This window comes from Neolamprologus brichardi, chromosome 15, assembly GCF_056152115.1.
Source record: "Neolamprologus brichardi isolate AB-2024 chromosome 15, ASM5615211v1, whole genome shotgun sequence".
In the NCBI taxonomy this organism is placed as follows: Eukaryota; Metazoa; Chordata; class Actinopteri; order Cichliformes; family Cichlidae; genus Neolamprologus; species Neolamprologus brichardi.
In genome coordinates, this window is record NC_142118.1 from 16,274,586 (window position 1) to 16,295,510 (window position 20,925).

Below are 20,925 nucleotides of genomic sequence, written 5' to 3' on the forward strand. Positions count from 1 at the left end.
GAATGCCTTGTTCTGCTGGACAAGCTGGGAGGTGGCTGGAGAGAGGGAAGACTGGGCTTTCCTGCGGCTGCTGCCCCCGCAACCTGGTCCCGGAGAAGTGGAAGAAGATGAATGGATGGATGGGATGGACCAGCAACATACAAGATATTTGTCACAATTTTGTTTATAAATAAAAAACAAACAAAAGCTGATGTATATGTATATATGACATTTTGCAGAGGATGTCACAATTTATTAATAAAAACACAGTAAATAGTGGTGACAAAATTGGGCTTGAAGGCCTTGAAGGCCTGATTTACTCCTTGAATCATACATTTAATTAATCTCTGAGACAAATAAAAAAAAAAGACAAAAAATGAGAGGTTTGGGGTACATGGACTCGAACACAACCAACAATAAGCCGCTCTGGTCTTTTGGGAGCTTTCAATTGATTGTGATTTCCACTCATGACTTCACATATAATATCCAAGCACAGCACACACACAAACCACTCCAGCTGTACAGATACCAAACACAATATGTAGATTACTTGTGGTCAGAACAACATATATGTTCTGAAATGAAAATATTACTTCTAAATAGATGAGACATTATTTAAAAACTAAAATAAAGTGTCTTGTAGTGCTATAGTATTATAATATTTTATTTTATTTTAGTTTTATTTGGAGGAGGATGGTCTCCTCTGTAGGTGCTGAAGTCAGCTGTGCACTAGATGGCACCTCTGGACAACCAGAGGCCTCCATGTGTCATTTGAATCATATAAAAGGAGTGGCAACACAAAAGGAGTTTATTTTATGACAAAGAGACGAGAGCAGAGCAAAGGAAGAATCTGACTTAAAAGGTAAACCAAGCATTGAATACACCTGTAAACATATCTGTCATCTGTTTATTTCTTGAAAATCATCGTGAGTTTTTTCCTCATTTTTTCTGCTTTCTGCAGAATAGCTATTAGGTTTAGGTGTACAATTCTCACCTCTAGCAAACTCCAGAAGTCAGTCTTGACTTTTTTATGAAGCATTGGTGGGCTGTAGTTTTTTTTCATACAGCACAAAATGAATAGAAAACACACATGTGCAATCTTGTGAACGCAATTTGTGTGCACACAGCATGTGGACAAAGGAGTGCGCAATTTGAAACAATTAAATGCTGCATGTTGTTTCTCAGTAGTGCACAGATTAACCAGATTTAAGTAGCTTCCAGTGAGGAATATGCATTGTTTAGTTAATTACTTAATTAGTTAGTTAAACATGTTGTACCCAAGTGTTAAAAGTCAAGAAAAGATTCACTGTATTTGCACCGTATGCATGTATGTTAGCGATCAGTTAGAAATGGAGAAGAAAGTGAACTTTTAAATCACTTGAATTAATTTCCTGCAGGACGTGTTCTGTTTCTAGCTTAAATTAACTCTGCGCCATTCCTAAAATTACTTTTACTGAAACATCAGCTTGTTCCGCATGATTATTTTGACACAGCCAACCTTACATAATCTATTATGTAGTCGTCTTCTAACAAATGGGACTAACAAAGGTTATCTTATCTGCTAATCTTATGTTTACATCGGGAAGAAAAATCTGAGTTTACAGCACCATATATGTCTTGAAAAACGTTCAAAAAGAACTTGGAGGCATTTCAAATTTTTACAGTTTGCAGCACATGTAACTGTGATTTTCAAAGCTGGCAAAGTTCTTCTAGTGCAATTAATTTTAAGTGGTGTCTAAATTCTGGGTAGTCTCAAGGATAGGAGACAAACTATACTGTAAGTAATTTTAAGTATTGCATAATGTCTTGTTAATTTTGTGGAAAATCCCTCCATCTTACAGTTGTTGTTTCAACTTGTAAATGCGTTATAATTTCCGAGATGTGGGCTGTATAATGGAGCAGAGTAACATTGCTGGTTTCTTACAGGAAATGAGACCCTCCTTTGTGAACAGTGATTGTAAAAAACAAACAAATTAAATTAGACTTGGCTCCATCATTATAAGGTCATAAGCCTGCAAATTTTGTTGGTATTAAGTTTTTCTTAAACTTTGGTTTAGTCCTCAATCTCATGCACATCAGTGTAGTGAGTATTAAATACAGATGTTAAAAAAATGATGTAAACGGTCAAATTATGTATATCATAATATGACCAACACCCTGGAACATACAACATATTTTCAGAGTAAGATAGGAAAATATTGTTTGTTTTTCTGCAAAATTACCATGAAATTAGAGAATACTTCAAATTACTTATGCACAACTTAAGTTTACTTACAGTATTATTATTTCCTTGTTCATGTAAAAACATAAACCCTTTATTCTGGTCTGCCTACATTTAAGTATTTAAGTGCAATTACATTATAATTTTAAATGTAACACATTGAAATTCCATTTAATTACAGGAATTTCCCCCTTAGTTGTGAGCTGTATTATAAAGTGCTGTCTGTAAAACCTCCAGTTATCAACCTTTTTTATTAACACTTGCTTCAGTCAACACATGTCCTGAGGAAAGGGTAGAAGACCAATGCTGAGATATGTTTTAAGTAGTCCAGAGTTTACTGTTACAGTTGTTGTTTCATTCCCAAAGTGTCAGCTGTTAAACTTTAACCTCGATCAGTTTGAGCACAAAGTTCTTAGACGGCATTCAGGTGTGACACTCTTACAGAGAGCGCACAGAGATTTTAAAGTGGCTTTATTTCTTTTAATATTGGAAAAATTAAAGTGAAATCATTCTCTGTATTGAGTATTCTTTACTACAGTGCTGTAGTATGACATATTTGACAGAACATTAAACCAAGCACAACAAATCAAAGTACATATACATGAATTTTCTGCATTTATTTTAGCAATTTATTGGCTTCTTTAGTTTCTATTACTTAAGTACAGCTTTATCAAACTGCATCTGAAAATTATCTTACCACAGCTCAGAATCTATATCATAAGGATACCTCAATAAGACAGAGTGTGAACTTCCTGCTACTGAAGGTTTCTTCACTAAGTTTAAGGACAAAACTTAATCTGAACACAGAATGTAAACAAACAAAGATGCTGGTATTCTGCTTAACTCTTACTCTGCTCTCTCTCCTTCTTCTTCTCCACTTTTGTTTTTTCACTCACAGCTCACAACCTCGTGTTTCTTCTGATTTGAAGGCACCATGAACAACACAGCAAACCTGACCTCTCATCAAGATTTGTGGCGCAATGTGACGGTTGCAAACACCACCTCATTTTACCGTCCTGCTGTGGACCCAGTGATTGGCAATGTCATTACAGTAATGTTTACAATCATAATCATCATCACCATGGTTTCACTTGGATGCACCATGGAGGTGTCTAAGATCAAGGTGACCAAGATCAGCAGTGAAAGCGAATGTATATGTGGTTTGTGTATATGCAAAAAAGCATTGTGACAAAGCTTGAAAAAATTACACGTAAGCAGGATTTTCGAGGATGTCCTTATGCCTGACAACACATTCCAGTTCCTGCAAGGAATTGCTGAGCATGTTGAAATATAATGGATAAAATACGTAATGAAAATCACCATTTTTTCTAAGTAAATATATTGGTCTGGAAATTCTCACCAGATGTTGGTAGCAAACCATTTGATTCATTCATGAGAAATGACACAGGGAAAAAAGTAACCAACTGAAATCAGTAAATAGAAAGCAATCCTGCTGCTTAATGCAAATTTATTTCAGCTGGTTTAGTCCCAACTCATAGCCTATAAAAAGGTGTCTCATTACCACACAAGAAACATCTGATGAAGGGTAAAACCAACAAGATTTCTCAAGACCTTCGCAGCCTTATTGTTGCAAAACATAGTGATGGCATTAGTTACAGATAAATGTCTAAACTAGTGAAGGTTCCAGTGTAGCACTGTTGGGGCCATAATCTGGAAGTGGAAAGAACATAATTTCACCATAAACCGCACATGACCAGGTGCTACCAGACAGACGAGTGAGGAGAAACATCAGAGGAGGCACAAGTGTGTCAAAGAAAACAAGTAAAAACACTCAACTGCCATGGTTTGTATGCACACCATACATACCTCAGCACGCAAGACTCCATTACTGAAGAGAAAGCATGTTAAAGCATGTTTAAAGTTTGCTAAACAGCATTTAGACATTCATATGAAATATTGGGGGAATGTAGTCTGGTCAGGTGAGACCAAAACCATGTTTGAAGGTCAAAAGGCACTGCACATTACCCCAAAATCAGGATACCGACAGTGAAGTTTGAAGGTGGGAACATCATAGAGTGGGACTGTTTTTCAGCATACGATACTAGCAACCTTCATATAATTGAAGATGAATGGAAAAATGTACCGAGACATTCTTGATAACAATCTGCTGCCATCTACCAGGATGATGAACGATGAAGGGTGGATGTTTCAGCAAGACAGTGATCCTAAACACAGATCAAAGGAAACTGAGTTTCTTTCTCTGAAACTAGACTGGCCCAACAAGTCACCTGGTTTGAATCCAACTGAAAATCTGTGGTTAGAGCTGAAGCTCAGAGTTCATAGAAGGGGCCCACTGAACCTTCAGGATTTGAAGACCATTTATGTGGAAGAATGGCCAAAATCACACCTGACCAATCCACACGACTAGTTTCTCCATACAGAATGCATGTAGAAGCTGTCATCACCAACAAAGACTTCTGTACGAAATATGCATTTCAGTAAGCGCGTTTGATACTTTTTCCCTGTGTCATTTCTCATTACTATACATAACTTAATTAATGGACATCTATGGTTTGATTTCTTTGCATGTGTGGATTGGATGGGTTGTTAGCATCTGATGTACTGAATTTCATGTCAGTAGCACCTTTAGAAATATATTTACTTAGAAATGCTTATTTTACCTGTTGTAGATAATTTCTCCAGTGATTTCCAGGTGGGCATGCCAAGAAAAGCTCCAAAGGGAGGCATACTTATCACAAATCCAGTATCTCTAAATACTAGACCATTACCTAAGAGCAGTCAGCAAATTATTTACAACTTCTGGAACAGTTCTTGATTTATACACTCTGCTTGGGTCTTCCATTAATTAGTGCATCGTGGCACTCCTGAGGTGCTATGATGATTTGATAATGGACCTTAGCTCACCTGTAATTTTGCTTTGTTTTTTTCCCCTCTTCCTCTTGACGACACCCCATAGATTCTATGTAGGATTCACCCAAGAGAGTTGGATGACCAGCCAAGCAAAGTAGCCTAATAAAATGGTCATCATAAAAATTATCAGTTTTATTTCTGTGTGCAGGTAATAAGTCCTGTTAGAAAAAGAACTCTACATCTCCATAAAGATTGTCAACAGATGGAAGCTCAAAGTCCTCTAAAGTCTCCTGGTAGTCAGCTGAATTTGGATTTTCAATTCAATTTTATTTTATAGTGCCAAATCACAACAACTGTTGCCTCAGGACACTTTATATTGTAAAGTAAAGACCATAAAGTTATACCGTTTACAATTGATAAAGTCGATTTGATTCTGTTTTTGTTCAGACAAACCCTGTATCAAGTATACCCTTATACTCGATACAGGGGTCCACTCTACCCTACCCAGGACAGGGTTACTGGGGTCGTACTCTGGAGGCAATCCTCTCACAGCTCCGAAGTTATTCCTTTAATTGGTAATGTGCTGAATACCATCCACACCTGTTTGCCTTTGTTGCTGTCTAGGTGTTCTTCGGTCTTTCTCTTGTAGTCTAACTTGGCCTCACGGATACTTCTCTCTCCAGGTTGGCACATTCTGTGCTAAGCATAAAAGTGAAGCTGTCAATTTACTAGTTAATCTTTGTTTAACCCTCACCCATGGTCACAAGCTATGGGTAATGACTCAAAAAGAATGAGGTGAAGGATACAAATGGGTGACTGAGTTTTCCTTTAGCAACAGGGTAAGGCGCTCAGCCAATCAAAAGGGATTTGGAGTAGCAGTGCTGCTCCCACACATCGAAAGGAGCTAGTTGTGATGTTTTGGGTATCTGACAAGGATGCCTCATGGATGCTTTCTAGGTGAGGTATTTTGGGCATGTTCGTTTTGGGATGAGGGTCTGTGGCAGACCCAGGACTCGGTGGAGAGATTATATCTCTCAGCTGCCTTTGTAACGGCTCAGTGTCCCCCAAATGAGCTGGAGGAGGTGGCCAGGTTGAGGCTAGACTATGCTTCTTTGCTCCGACTGCTGCCCCATGACCTGAACCTGGATAAGCAGCAGAAAATAAGTGGGTGGATGGATGGAACAAAGAATTCATGATTTGAGTAATTTACTCAAACTGGAATAAAATATAGAAATATTTTGAGATACTGGATTTCTGAACATTACCTATTGTAATAAATACAGAATATATGAAAGTTTACCTTTTTCAATTAAAATGCACTTTTTTATAGTAAGCCTAGTTTTTTTTTTGTTTTGTTTTTTTAAATTCATTTGGCCTTTTTCTGCTTTATTGGTTAGACTCAGTGAAGAAAGGACAGGAAAGTGGGGGCAGAGAGAGAAGGGGAAGACATGCCGCCGTGTTCATGTTAATATAAAACACAGTGGCATGATACATGTTTGGTAAATTTATGATCAATTTTGCTAACTTCTTCTGTTTACAGAATTACATCATGAAACCTAAGGGGTTGGCTATTGCAGCTATGGCCCAGTATGGGATCATGCCTCTTACAGCCTTTTGCTTAGTTAAGGTTGGTATTTATGTAAAGTTAAATAAGATTACTAACATGCAGTATAAATAATACACATTTGTCTTTACAAAGTTACAAAGTTACAAATACAGACAGTGATTTATGATTTGTGTTCCCCACAAAAATCTTTTTACAGGGATTCATAATAAAAAATGTAAAAATTACACTGAGTTAACCAAAAAGAAGAACTAAAAACAGATTTTTTTATGTGAGGAAAATGAGTGGAACAGACTCAGGTGCAGACCGGATGAATTTAGAATAAAAGTCACAAGTTTATTAACAAGATTTCGAGGGATCCAGGGATGGAAGGGAAACGGGTCCAAAAAACACAGGCCGCAAGTCTACCCCTGACTCTCGAGTTTCACAATCCTCTTCAGCACTCACGCTCACATTCACTCCACACCTCACTGCCAGACTCAGGGGAACAGATCAGGAAACAGGGATGGGTCCAGGGATTTATATACAAGTAAACGTAGTTAGAACAGACTAGAACTTCACATGGAAAACAGAGGTTAACGGAGCTGTACTGACAAGTGTTACTCAACTCAGCTCAGGCAAACTGGCAATCAGGCAGATTCATGGCAGGTGGGCACGTGAGAGGAGACGGTATGGTTTCCAGGAGGTCCAGAGGGAGGAAAATCCAAGCGAGCCATGACAGGCAGGAAGGCAGGGCAAGGAGCGTGGTGAGTGTGAACCCCATGGTTTGTAGACTGACGTAGTAGAACCGAACAGGACAAGCGCTGAAGAGTCACACGGCAGGAGGTGAATCTGATAGAACTGAGAAAGGAGGCAACGTTAAACCTGGGACAGACGAGCATGAACTTGATCACAAGGAGGCAGAGTTACCACAACAGTAGCTGGACAAACTGGTGGAGAGAGTGCTGGTTTAAGAACCCTACTGCTGATTGCTGTTGAAACGAGAAGCAGGTGAGGTGCTGGAAACTCCACCCCAGAGGACGGAAATCTGGAACTGCTCTAACAAACAGGAACACCTCCTAGACACTCCCAAGGCACATGACAAAAGTTGCCCAGTATAATTGAATTTGTGTTGATGTACCAGTATATAATTGACACCAGACATTGTGTTTTAGACTATTAGACATTGTCACTGGTATTTGCAGCATCCTGCAAGAGGTTATTGGGATTTTGTGTTACAGGGGTTCCAGTTGAGTGATATAACAGGTGTGGTTGTTCTGGTATGTGGCTGCTGTCCTGGAGGAATTTTCTCCAACTCCATGGCTCTGGCTATACAGGGGGACATGAACCTCAGGTACACATGGGAAGTTATGTAGTTGTAATACATTTATAATGACCAAAAAGAAGCTAAAAATGTCATTTGAAGTGATTAATGTTCAGGCAGAAAACTTCACAACAGTTATACCACTCGATTGTGGTATAAAACTTTCTCACACTGTGTCTGCCTGTGCAGTTTTCAAATATAACACCAAGACAAGCACAATTCAGACAGTTCAGTTAGATTTTGGCATATCTCTATCTGATGTCCAGCAGGTCAGTGGAATATTCCAGGAAGCAGGAATATCTCTAGTAAATTGTTTGAACATCAGGTTGACAGGGACATTTAGCGTTGTGCAGTTATGAGAAGGTAAATGGGGTCAGTAAAATACGAGGAATATGGAAATCATAAAGTCCGTGAGAATCAGATGTCATTTTTAATTCAGAAAGGCTAGTTTCCATAGCTCAGAGTAAAGCAACATATTTATCTCACCCTTGTCTTCTCCAGCATCGTGATGACTTCCTGCTCTACAATGTTGGCTCTGGGTATGATGCCTCTCCTGCTCTACATCTACTGCCAGGGTTTCCCCAGCGTGCAGAACGCTGTCCCTTATGGTGAAATTATGTTATCGTTGGTCTTGATCCTTGTTCCGTGTAGCATCGGCATCGTCATCAAGACCTACAGGCCACAGTACTCGAAGAAGTTCACAAAGGTTTGTGCATACTGACAGGAGACTGAAGGTCAGACAATCAAACTGATTAACAGTGTTGATTAATCAGTTGTACAGGCAAATAAAGATTTCAATGACTCTTATTTTAGATATTTGTTTAACAAAAAAACCCCCAAACAAAATGGAAAACCTGTAGATTACATCATCCTACAAATTCTAGAATTTGCTGATGTTTTTTCTTAACTTGACACACAGAGAAACTGAATAACTTTGTCTTCAGACAAGTCTAAACATCTTTCTCTAAACTCAAATAATTCCTAATGGTACCTAATGGCAGTCAGAGTGCTGTTGCCTAGCCTGTAGAGTTCTGTGCGTCACTTTGATATGCTTCCGCAGACCATCACTGACCCACCACCATACTAAACAATATTACAGGCAGCATACTTTTTGCCATGGCTTCTCCAGACCCTCCACAGTGTCAGGGACAGGGTCCACTAGAGGACGACTGGCCCTTAGGCCACCCTTATGAAAGAGACATTCACAGAATTTTTTAGGGCTCTGACAGTGCTCATCCTGTTCTTTTTTGCACAAAGGAGTTACCTGTCCTGTTGATGGGTTAAGAACCTTCTAAGGTCCTGTCCAGCTCTCCTTGACAGGGCCTATTAACTGGCTCCATACCACAGGCCTCCAAACCTGCAGTAGTTAAACCGTTACTTAAGAAGCCAACACTTGACCCAGCTGTCTTATCAAGTTATAGGTCAATGTCGAACCTTCCTTTTCTCTCAAAACTTCTTGAAAGAGTAGTTGTAAAACAGCTATTTACTTATCTGCAGAAAAAAAATGTTTATTTGAAGAGTTCAGCCAGGTTTCAGAGCTCATTACAGTACTGAAAAGCCATTAATGAAGGTAACAAATTACCTTCTTATGGCCTCTGACAGTGGACTCACTTTTGTGCTTGTCCTGCTGGACCTCAGTGCAGGGTTCTGTGCTACGACCAGTTGTGTTTACAGTATACAGACAATAACATTAAAGACATAGCATTCATTTTCACTGGACAGATGACACCCAACTTTATCTATCAATGAAGCCAGAAAACACACAGAAATTAGTTAAACTGCAGGAATGCCTTGAAGACATAGAGACCTGGATGACCTGTCATTTTCAGTTTCTAAATTCAGATAAAACTGAGTTTATTGTTCTGGTCACTAAAAATCTTAGAAATCAAGTCAATTTGCTTTATTGTCATTCCAACCATGTGCAGTGGTACAGTAAAGAGTGAAATGAGACAACGTTTCTCCAAGACCATGGTGTTACATATGACATATAACAGACAATCAACACAGGACTACATAGAACCTGACTGTACCTGACAGAACAGAACGATACAGACACAACAGTGCAAAAGAAATGTGAAAAAGACTGAGTATTGTGCAGTCCAGTCACTGACTGTTCAGGAGTCTGACAGCTTGGGGGAAGTTACTGTTTCACAGTCTGACAGTGAGGGCATAAATGCTCCGGTACCTCTTGCCAGAAGGCAGCAAGATGAAGAGTGTATGGGAGGGGTGTGTGACGTCCTCCAAAATGCCGGTGGCTTTACAGGTGCAGTGAGTGCGATAAGTGTCCATGATGGCAGAAAGAGAGGCTTCAATGATCTTCTCAGCTGTTATAGTGTCTAACAAGATCAGCTTAATATCACCTCTATCACCTTAATAGAGCACTTCACTGTCAGACTGCAGGCTTATTTGTGGTTCCTAAGGTATTTAAAAGTAAAATGGGAGACAGAGCCTGCAGTTTTCAGGCCCCTCTTCTGTGGAACGAGCATCCAGTTTGGATTCAGGAGATAGACACTATCCCTACTTTTAAGATTAGACTTAAAACTTTCCTTTTTGCTAAAGCATATAGTTAGGGTTGGATCAGGTGACCCTGAATCCTCCCTTAGTTATGCTTCAATAGGTCTAAGCTGCTGAGGCTTCCCCTGATGCAATGAGTTTCTTCTTCGCTCACCTTTTAAACTCATTATGTGTTTATACACCAGTCTGCATTTAATAATTACTCTCTGGCTCTCTTCCACAGTGTGTCTTTGTCCTGTTTTCTCCTCTCACACACAGCTGGACACAGCAGATGGCTGTCCCTCTCTGAGCCTGGTTTTGCCAGAGGTTTCTTCCTTTTAAAAGGGCATTTGTACTTCATCTGTCACCAAAGCGATTGGTCATAGGGGGTCATATCATTGTTGGGGTTTTCTCTGTATTATTGTAGGGTTTTACCTTACAATATAAAGTGTCTTGAGGCAACTGTTGTTGTGATTTGGAGCTATAAATAAGCTGAGTTAAGTTGAATTAAATTTAAATCAATCAGAAATGATGAGGAGGGCAAAATCTCAACGGCCTCCACCTGTGAAACTATTCTGGTTTTGAACATTGTCTTGTTTTTGCATCTCTGGCACACCTGTTGTTGATTTCATCAACATCCAAGCCACTAAAACTGATTAACAACCCCTTCTCTACTTAACTGACCAGATCAATATCCCAGAAGTGTAATTTAATTTATCCTATACTCAAATTCTTTTGAGCAACACAAAAGCAGAAGAGAAGTCAAACACTGATTTATGTCCTGTCTTGTTGTTCTTAGGTAGGCATGATTATAATGCTGATTATACTTATGGGGACCTTGATCTTAATCGCTTTTGGAAGCGGACATATCATCCTGACTATGATGTCTCCTTCACTCTTGGCCATCGCTGGTCTCATGCCTTTGATGGGCTACTGCTTTGGATATGTCTTCTCTTCAATCTTCAGACTCATCCACAGGTAGGTTATTTGTTTAATTCAATCATCAATGGATATATATATATATATATATATATATATATATATATATATATATATATATATATATATATATATATATATATATATATATATGTGTATATATATATACAGGCAGGTAGGTAGATATGACTTGTAAATAATCCTTCCTTGCCTTCAGGGAGCGGAGAACCGTTTCCATGGAAACAGGCTGTCAGAATGTCCCACTGTGCACCACCATATTGAAGGTAGCTTTCCCTGACGAAGTGGTGGGTCCTCTGTATCTATTCCCAACAGTCTACTTGGTGTTTCAGTTGTTGGAGGCGGCGATGATCATCATGCTGTTTAGGTGCTACCAAAGGTTCAAGAGAAAAGAGAAAGGTAAGAGTGACAGCAGGATTCAGAGGTTACATTTTAACACAGGCCTTTTATCACACAAGATTTAAAAAAAAAAACAAAAAACAAGTATCTACAGATGTCTGGCTGATCGTTATTTCACAAAAATTCAACTGTGACTTGATCAAGTGTGGGTTTGGATGTTGTGGATATCTGAAGTAGGCAATGCTAGAACAAGGTTTGGGTTAACTCACTGAACTACATCCAGGTTGCAGCATCTCAGATTGGAGTGTTTGCATTACTCCAGTTGCTATATGTCAAATATTTTAAATTAAACATTTTTAAAATTTTGCGTTTGAAGAAACAGCACTTTTTACACTACACAAAGTATAGAGCAAAAAATAATAATACAGATATATTCTCCCCAAAGTACTTTATTGTACCTTTATGGGCTTGTAAAAGGGGCGATGCCTTCTAAGGTACTCCTGTTGTACCCTTTCATGTTGTAGGTTATGCAGAACCACTATTGACAATATTATACTCTCATGTACTGGTACCCAAACTGACCTTTTATAAGGTGCCACATTAGATATAGTGTATTTTATTCTATATAATTTCATTATTAATAATGTATTTGCTTTAATTGTTAGTCATTTGAGTGGTCTCATTGATCACCGAAAGCATTATGTGCCTCATATCTGCCTCTTCAAGAACAAAAGCTCTACTATGTGGCAACAGTGCTAACCACTGCACCACTCTAACCTGAGACAAACACACAATAAATGCACACTTGAGCCTCAGTTACGGGTATGAGACAGTTAAATGCAAATTTATGGCATTCTGCATTTAAGCATTAGTAATTATTATTAACATCTGGCACTCTCAATAGTTTAAATTCAGTTCAATTTGATTTCATATTTTATTTATATAGAGCCAAATCATAACAGTAGATGCCTCAAGGCACTTAGTATATTATATATAATATAAATGTATTAAGGTTACATTCTAGGTTTTTACAATAATACAGAGAAATCCCCAACAATCAAACAACCCTCCTATGAGCAACACTTGGCCACAGTGGGAAGGAAAAACTCTAGTTTAACAGGAAGAAACCTTCAGCAGGCTTAGGGAGCGGCAGCTATCTGCCACGATTGGTTGGGTTGGAGTGGAGGAAAACCTAGTTTACCTAGTTATTCTAGATACAGGAACTTGAACACACACAGTACATTACTGTACACAACAGCCTGGTTGGAAGAAAACAAAAGAAGCAGCAGAGAAAATGAACAATTCCACCATCAGGTGTGGACGAGCAAAATTATGACCTGAGTCGTAACAAACTGCAAGCACCAATGAGCCCACAAAAAGGTTTCTGGCTAAGAGTCTCTGCTGCCTGTTCTTGCTTGAAATTTTACACACACAAAAATTGTCAAAACGGCACCAAAACAAATCAAAGAATAACTTTGTGATTGTGTTTTGTTTAGGCAGATGAATAACCAGACCTTAGGATTTCACATTTAACCACAGGTTGAGCAACTTTTGTGCCAAATCTTGGTTTGTGTTAATGCATATGCTTGTCTGACCCACAGAAACTTACCAGGCTGCTGCCACTGGAGAGGATCTGAAAGAGTCTGATGAGTGATGTCAATTACCGCTCATATATGTCTCTATTAGCGTGCACTGTTACACCAAAGGGGCTCCAGATGAAGTAACCAAAAATAGCTTCCTTACAGCTTAATGAACAAACAGAAAAATGTGCAACTGTATTTCTTGATTATAAAACAATATCGTTATCTGAAACCTGTAAATGTATTAGTAACTTCAGTTATAAAGCACTAATGAAGACAAAATCCAGTTTTAAATAAATTTTTGAAAAATCTGATGAGTCTATCTTTTTCCTACGTCATACAATTACAAGTTTCCACCGAAAATAAATTCATTATGTACACTTGTGTTTTTTCAAGCTCTTGTCCACTAAGTACCAATAAGTACCACTGAGGAAATGCCAGGAAACACGTCCACCATCTCATGGATTACTACATTACAGGCTGCAGTATGTGAGATGAGCAGAGCTCTGAGTTTGTGATATGCACTGCATGAGCTCCACAGAGCACTGTCCGGTTTTCATTCCTGTTCACCTTGACCACCTTAGACTTTCAGTAGAACTCAAGGTCGTGGTGCCCACAGAATGGTTAGATGCAAACATGATGGTGCTCGACTTCAGAAGGAAGAGCACAGCTACATAGACCATCACTGTCCTGGGATAGGATGATGCCCCGGTACTCCACTAGGTACTCGCAGGTACAGGAAGGCAGAGCCATCTCCTGCAATTGATTGGGGTGGAGGGGAGGAGGACAAAACAAAAGATCCAGCTGGTCATGGAAAATGACCGCTCCTCCCAGAGCCTGGTTCTACTAGAGGCTTCTTCCTGTTAAATGAGAGGTTTTTTCTACCTACTTTCACTGAGTAGAGTAGGGTAGACATATAGACAAATTTTGTATTTGATGACAAGGAAAACTAAATGACATTTTAAATGACAATGGGAAACAGTGGCAACAAAAAAGTTCTGGCTAAGAGTCTCTGCTGCCTGTATTCGTATTCCATTTTCCACAAAAAAGGCAAAACAAATACAAAAACCTCCATCAAAGAGTAACTGTGCAATTGTGTTTTGTTTTTTGCTCAAGACCACTTTTAAAAAAATCCCAAGAAAGTCTCCATGGAAGCACAAATATAAAGAAACAAGGGGAGGCTCAAGACTTTTGCACTACGCTCTCAGTGCAAAGGGCTGCCTGTGTCTGTGCTGCTGGTTTTAAGGGTTTATGAGAAACCAAGCTTTGAATGCTCTAGTGAGATGCCACAGCAATCAAAAACAGCACATTTGTCACAGCTGAAGCCACGCAAAGTGGGCTGTCTCAGAACGGAAAACACGGAGACAAGGGGTGACGTAAAACACGAGACCTTTATTACAACAAGACTATGAATCATGAACTCTGAACGGAATTATCAACAATAATGAGAAACAAGGTCAGAAAAGGTCAGAGAACTATAACTTGGGCATTTTTCAAGATCTAAGGTCACAATGAGAAACTAAGGCTAGAATAGGTCGGAAACATCACCAGACATTAGTGCACTCAAAGTTCAAGGTTTGGTGGAGGGCATGGGCACCAGGAAATGCAACCGGGAGTCTCCGTACACTGCAAGAAAAAAAGAGGAGATTAAGGGACCATGACCCAGAGCCCCGTAGATGGAGAAACAGAGTGTAGATTACTTAATCTTACAGTTTTGCAGGTAGTGGACTGGCAAGGTGGGGGAAGGATGAGTTGTCCAGGTGAGCTGATTACAGAGCAGGTGATCCGTAGGGCTCTGTGATGGTGACAGGAGGGCAGGCAGGTAAGCTGAATGACTGACAGGATAGAGAAACTGAACAGTCACATTTAGACCAGCAGCTGGGTGAGAGTAAGTGTTGTCTAAGACGAAACCTGACAGCCGACTGGAGGTCTGTAGAAACAAACAAAGTCAACAGCTTTCTGCAGAAATCAGCTCTTTAACCAAAACTGTAGCGATTAACACTGACTGTGGCACGCTGAGCACTTGGTGGAGAGTAATGGTGACCGCTGATCCTAAATGCTAACAGCATAATTGTGTGGAGAAGCATCAGAACGGCTTGAGTTGGCGCTATATAAATAAAATTGAACGGAACTGAACTGAACGCAATGCAGTGACTCTGCCCAAAAGTGGAGACAGCAAAAAAGAAGAAAACTCCAGCACTCACCCGGACCATGACAACATTATGACCACATGTCTGTAAGAATTTAGAGGAACAGATGTAACATTTAGTTCAGGTGTATGGTGCGTCTAGTACTTCTGGTTGTCCTAACATCTATCTAATCTGTGCAGTTATAACTCAGATCAAGATTTTTTCTTTTCTTCATTCAAGCAATATTAGTCCTTTAAAAGCAGCAGTGGTTCATTACACTTGAATGATTTTTTTCTCTCTCAATAGCACGGTGTTTTGAATGAATATTAGGCAATGTGAAAAAGTGTAATTCATCTGCATGTTGACATTTTCCTTGGAAATTCAGCAAATAGCTAAAGGATTTTTAAAGAAGGGCACAGGTTTTCACAATGCTGGGTTTTAATTTCAGTATTAGTTCATTATAGTTAAAAATAATAATTTTTAAAAAATCTATGTAAATCACTGTTTCTGTCATGGCAGTGGCAGCAGATGTGAGTTATAAGAGAAGGTCCCAAATGCAGGCACAGGCTTTGATGCGAGTGAGCTTTTATTTACAGTATGTGACATTCAAACAAAAACAGGAAATGAGTGGCGTGGAGCTAACAGAACCTTACCTGGGAGAACTAAAACCTAACATGAGCCTGAACTGAAAACAAGAAACCTGAATACCTGGAAGAGGAGACAGAGAGCAGGGGCATGACAGACAGACGAACCAACAACAAGCACAAAGAATAATAATAATAATAATGGATTGCATTTATATAGCGCTTTTCAAGGCACCCAAAGCGCTTTACAATTCCACTATTCATTCACTCTCACATTCACACACTGGTGGAGGCAAACCACAGTTGTAGCCACAGCTGCCCTGGGGCAGACTGACAGAAGCGAGGCTGCCATATCGCGCCATCGGCCCCTCTGGCCATCACCAGTAGGTGGTAGGGTAAAGTGTCTTGCCCAAGGACACAACGACCAGGACAGAGCCTGAACTGAAAACAAGAAACCTGAATACCTGGAAGAGGAGACAAAGAGCAGTGGCATGACAGACAGACAAACCGACAACAAGCACAAAGAATAATAATAATAATGGATTGCATTTATATAGCGCTTTTAAAGGCACCCAAAGCACTTTACAATTCATTCACTCTCACATTAACATACTGGTGGAGGCAAGCTACAGTTGTAGCCACAGCTGCCCTGGGGCAGACTGACAGAAGCGAGGCTGCCATATCAGTAGGCTGTAGGGTTAAGTGTCTTGCCCAAGGACACAACGACCACGACAGAGATCGCACCAGCAACCTTTCGGTTACAGATGCGCTTCCCAACCCCCTGAGCCACGGTCGCACACACGGTAGCTGTGTCCAAATTCATGGGACACATGAGGACCCAGCCTTCGCATTCTACGTGGGCCGGGTCCTCAGGAGGTAGACCGGAAGTAAACGGCTGGGGAAATTGGACGCTCTAGCCTTCTGATTAGCGTCACCGCTGTCTCGGTGGAGTTTAATAAACTCGGCCGTCTGCTCCTTGCTATCTAAAATGTAAGAGGACACTGGTGTAAATTCTCGACCATCTCACAGTTCTGTTTAATCAGTTTTCTGTTTGATGTTTATTCAGCTGTGTGAAAACCAAGGAGGAACCCACCCGGGGGATTAATAAAGTTTTATTTAATCTAATCTAATCTAATCTAATAACTTTAATCTCAGCAAACCGATTTACTCACGAACAAATAAAACACTGAAAAAAGCCCAACAATAACATTTTTAGGTTGTCTAAGTGACTTATATATTACGTTTAACCTGAGTAGCGAAAGTCCACGGTGATCTGCAAATGATGTGCCGGGAGTTGTGCCGTTCTCTCTAGTGACCCTCGAGCTCTCGGCTAGCTATCGAGCTGGTGGGTAACAGACTTCTCCGAAAACGTCGAAGCACTTTTGCAAATATACGATACCTTGATAAACCGAGCAGATATTTGAAGTTTACACAGCTACATTCTCGCCTGAAAATATGTTAAAAGTTTATTTTGTGACCCAGAAAGAATAATAAGAGTAATATTAAAACTTAGTAGCGGCCACCATTGCCGGAAACTGGAGTTTGGCTATGAATTTGGACACAACTATGTACACAGGGAGGGAAAAGAGGAAGTTGCAATGCACACAGAAGAGAGACACGGCTTAACCTAATGAACATGACGAGACAGGGAGGACGCAAAAATGAATACACTGACATAAGACACGGACCTTCACAATAAAACAGGAAACTCAACACACATGCAAAGAGACAGACTCAGAGACACGGGCTTGACACAGAGACCTGACTGAACTGGAACAGAAGAAATATGGGAACCAAAACCTAGGAACTCGAAATCTTTGCAGAAGACATAACCAAAATAAACTAAAACATAAGATAATATTAATTAACACAAAACACTGAGTCAACAGACTCAGGACAGGAGATTTTTGTGGCTTTTTGGGTTTGTGCCCCAGTTTATTTTTATTCTGTTTTTGTAGCAGTGACACACACACAGAGGTTTCTACTTCAAAACAATTAAGGACATTTCAAACAGCATCTTTTTGACTCACAGTAATCATCTCACAGCAGAATGCAGTCTGAGCAGTACGCCAGCTGTAGATCACTTTGAGGGATTTATAGTAAATGCGGGTGGAAACACCAATCACTGCCCCATCTGCAACCAACAGTACCTTCTGCCTTAAACATCTTGTCAGTAATTCTGATATTTTAAGCACTAAATGATGATTTTTAGTTCATTATTTTTCATCTACAAGCAGAGCCTTAACATTTTCTGTGAGACAATTCACCGACTCCCTTGGCATGGCATTTTCAGCAGCGAGCGTTTCCACCTGCTGATGGCTGAACTCCAGGGATTCTCGCAAGGATTTAAATTCCCGGTGTAGAATCTCCACCAAGGACAGCCTTGCATCGAAACTGGACAATCGTTGGTCGATTGACTCCAGTATGTCAGCAATATCTTTGCCAGCTGGCAATGTTGTGCCGGGGAATCTGCTGGGCGACATCTTTTCGACGATGGCGTCTCAGATTTGGCCGGGGAATATGCACTCTGGGCCTTCTTCATTACGAGATCCTGGAAGCACTGATCAATGTAATCTTGGAGAGCCTCTAAACTCTCGCCGTTGTTCTCCTGACACCCAGCTCTACCTTTCTTCTAAACCCAATTCATCCCTCCCACCTACCTCCCTCTCAAACTGTCTTATTGAGATTAGGTGTGGCATGGAGACAATCAGCTTGTGGCACTGCTGCGGTATTACTAGGGGCCCCGGATGAATTGATAATTGTCTTCAGCTCCTCTATTTCTGGGTTTCTAGGTTGCCTGTTTCTCATCTTCCTCATGGATTTTCAGTGGGATTCAAGTCTGGCGAGTTAGATGGCCAGCCAAGCAAAGTAGCCTAATAAAATGATCAGCAGCCTAAATGGTAGTAGCTTTTGTTAGCAGATAGAACTTGTCAGCAGATAGAACTATAAAGTTCACACTTCACACCGGACTTCAAACATCTTTGATTCTTCGGCTCTCCACTTTTCCTCATGACTCAAAGACTTTGAATTTCAAATGAAATGCAAAGTTTACTTCAGACCACTGAGCAGCAGACCAGTTCTTTTTCTCCTTAGCCAACATAAAATCTACTGATGCTGTCTCTCATTTAGGAGTGTCTTTCCATTAATCAACTCAAGTCAACTTCCCATTAATATGCTGTAGTTTTTAGCAGTTAGCTTCTGTGGCTTACCCTTCTTGCCAGAGGGTTTCGATCATTAAAGAACTTTCAGAACTGGATAAATACTAGAAATGCTAAAAAAACAAAGAGACACCAACTATAGAAATAAGTCATATATATCACTTTTCTTAGTAAGGTGAAAATGAACCTTACCCATATATGAACATTGTATATAAGGATTTGGGACTAAAACCCTTTGAGTACACTGATCACAGACCATGGGACTTGGAAAATGATATAGACTCTGAAAACAATTTCTATACCCATAAGTATGATCAAAAATGTGAGTATTTTACAAATGAGCAATTCAATCAAAATATAATAATGGATAATGTAATATCAATCATACATTTTAATAGTAGAAGCCTCAATTCAAACCATTCAAAAATCCTGGACTGTCTGGCACAGTTTTCTAAGAAATTCACTGTCATTGCAGTTTCAGAGACTTGGTTAGATGGGGGTCAAAACTTAGTGAAGATTGATGGCTATGACATGTATTACATCAATAGAAATAAAAAAGGGGAGGGGGTGTTGCCTTTTATACTGATAAAAATTACAAATGTAGAATCATCAGTGAACTGTCACTAGCACTGGATAACATAATGGAGTGTATAACTATCAAAATAGAAGCTGAAAAGTCAAAGAATCTGCAAATCAGCTGTATCTACAGGACCCCTGGATCATGTATAAAAATGTTCATAGAGGAAGTGTTGAAGATGTACAATCCCATTAACAACAAGAAAATGACATTTATATGTGGTGATTTCAATATAGATTCATTGAATCCAACTGTGAACAGTGCCATCACTGATTTCATCCATACAATGTACAGCATTAGTCTTTATCCCTTAATCTGCCGTCCAACAAGAATAACCTCACATAGTGCTACACTTATCGATAATATTTTCACTAATGTTGTTGACAGCAATGTTGAAAGTGGATTAATAATAAATGACTTAAGTGACCATCTACCAGTTTTTGCAACAGTACAGAGCTACGCCAGGATTAACAGATGTGAACCTAATAAAACATAAGAAGCAATTTGCTGCCTTAAGAAAGAGCTCAACAATCAAGACTGGAGTAACATCTATGTTCAAGACGTTGACGTGGCATATGAAAACCTCTTATCAATAATATTAACTCTTTACAATAAACACTGTCCCCTGGTGAATAAAGCAAAGAAAACTGAAAACTCAGGAAAAAAACCAAGGCTAACAAAGTGGATATTGAACACATGCAAGAAAAAGAATCTGTTGTACAAGACATTTTTAAAGAAAAGAACAATAGAAGCTGAACAAACTTATAAGAGGTATAAGAATAAATTGACAGGGATCATGAGAAGCAGTAAAAGAAATTACTACAGTAAACTTTTAGATGAAAATAAAAAAAATATGAAAAACATGTGGACAGTGCTAAATAATATTGTAAATAAAGGAACTAAAGGATTGGAATATCCAAATAACTTTCAAATACAAAATACAACAACTAGTGACATAAAACAAATTGCAAATGGTTTTAATGACTTTTTTCTTGATGTTGGTCCTGGCTTGGCTAAATAAATTGTAAAAACTGGGTATGCTTTTCATATTGTATATTAATGAGATATGTGCTATTTCAAAGTCTTTGAAAATAATATTTGCGGATGATACAAACTTACTGTGCTGTGGAAGTAACTTGGAACAACTTCTGAATGAACTAGAAAATGAATTAAATAATCTGAAGACCTGGTTTGATCATAATAAATTAA

General features: G+C 39.3%; 1 protein-coding gene across 1 annotated transcript; it reads left to right on the forward strand.

Annotated features, from left to right (window-relative positions):
* The first annotated feature begins 806 nt into the window (after positions 1-806).
* On the forward strand, positions 807-13,540 carry LOC102783596 (hepatic sodium/bile acid cotransporter-like). Its single transcript, XM_087852251.1, has 8 exons — positions 807-841; positions 3,099-3,323; positions 6,573-6,659; positions 7,817-7,929; positions 8,401-8,605; positions 11,192-11,370; positions 11,549-11,748; positions 13,290-13,540. Exons 2-8 carry the CDS (start codon positions 3,135-3,137, stop codon positions 13,340-13,342), a joined length of 1,026 nt encoding a protein of 341 aa, XP_087708377.1. The 5' UTR covers positions 807-841; positions 3,099-3,134; the 3' UTR covers positions 13,343-13,540.
* The last annotated feature ends 7,385 nt before the right edge of the window (positions 13,541-20,925 follow it).

What these genes read in the sequence shown, in the direction of transcription:
- LOC102783596 (XM_087852251.1), top strand. Translation starts at nt 3,135, where the DNA reads ATGAACAACACAGCAAACCTGACCTCTCATCAAGATTTGTGGCGCAAT. An exon ending in ACTCGAAGAAGTTCACAAAG is followed by an intron (nt 8,606 to 11,191) that starts GTTTGTGCATAC and finishes TGTTGTTCTTAG; the next exon opens with GTAGGCATGATTATAATGCT. An exon ending in ATCTTCAGACTCATCCACAG is followed by an intron (nt 11,371 to 11,548) that starts GTAGGTTATTTG and finishes CCTTGCCTTCAG; the next exon opens with GGAGCGGAGAACCGTTTCCA.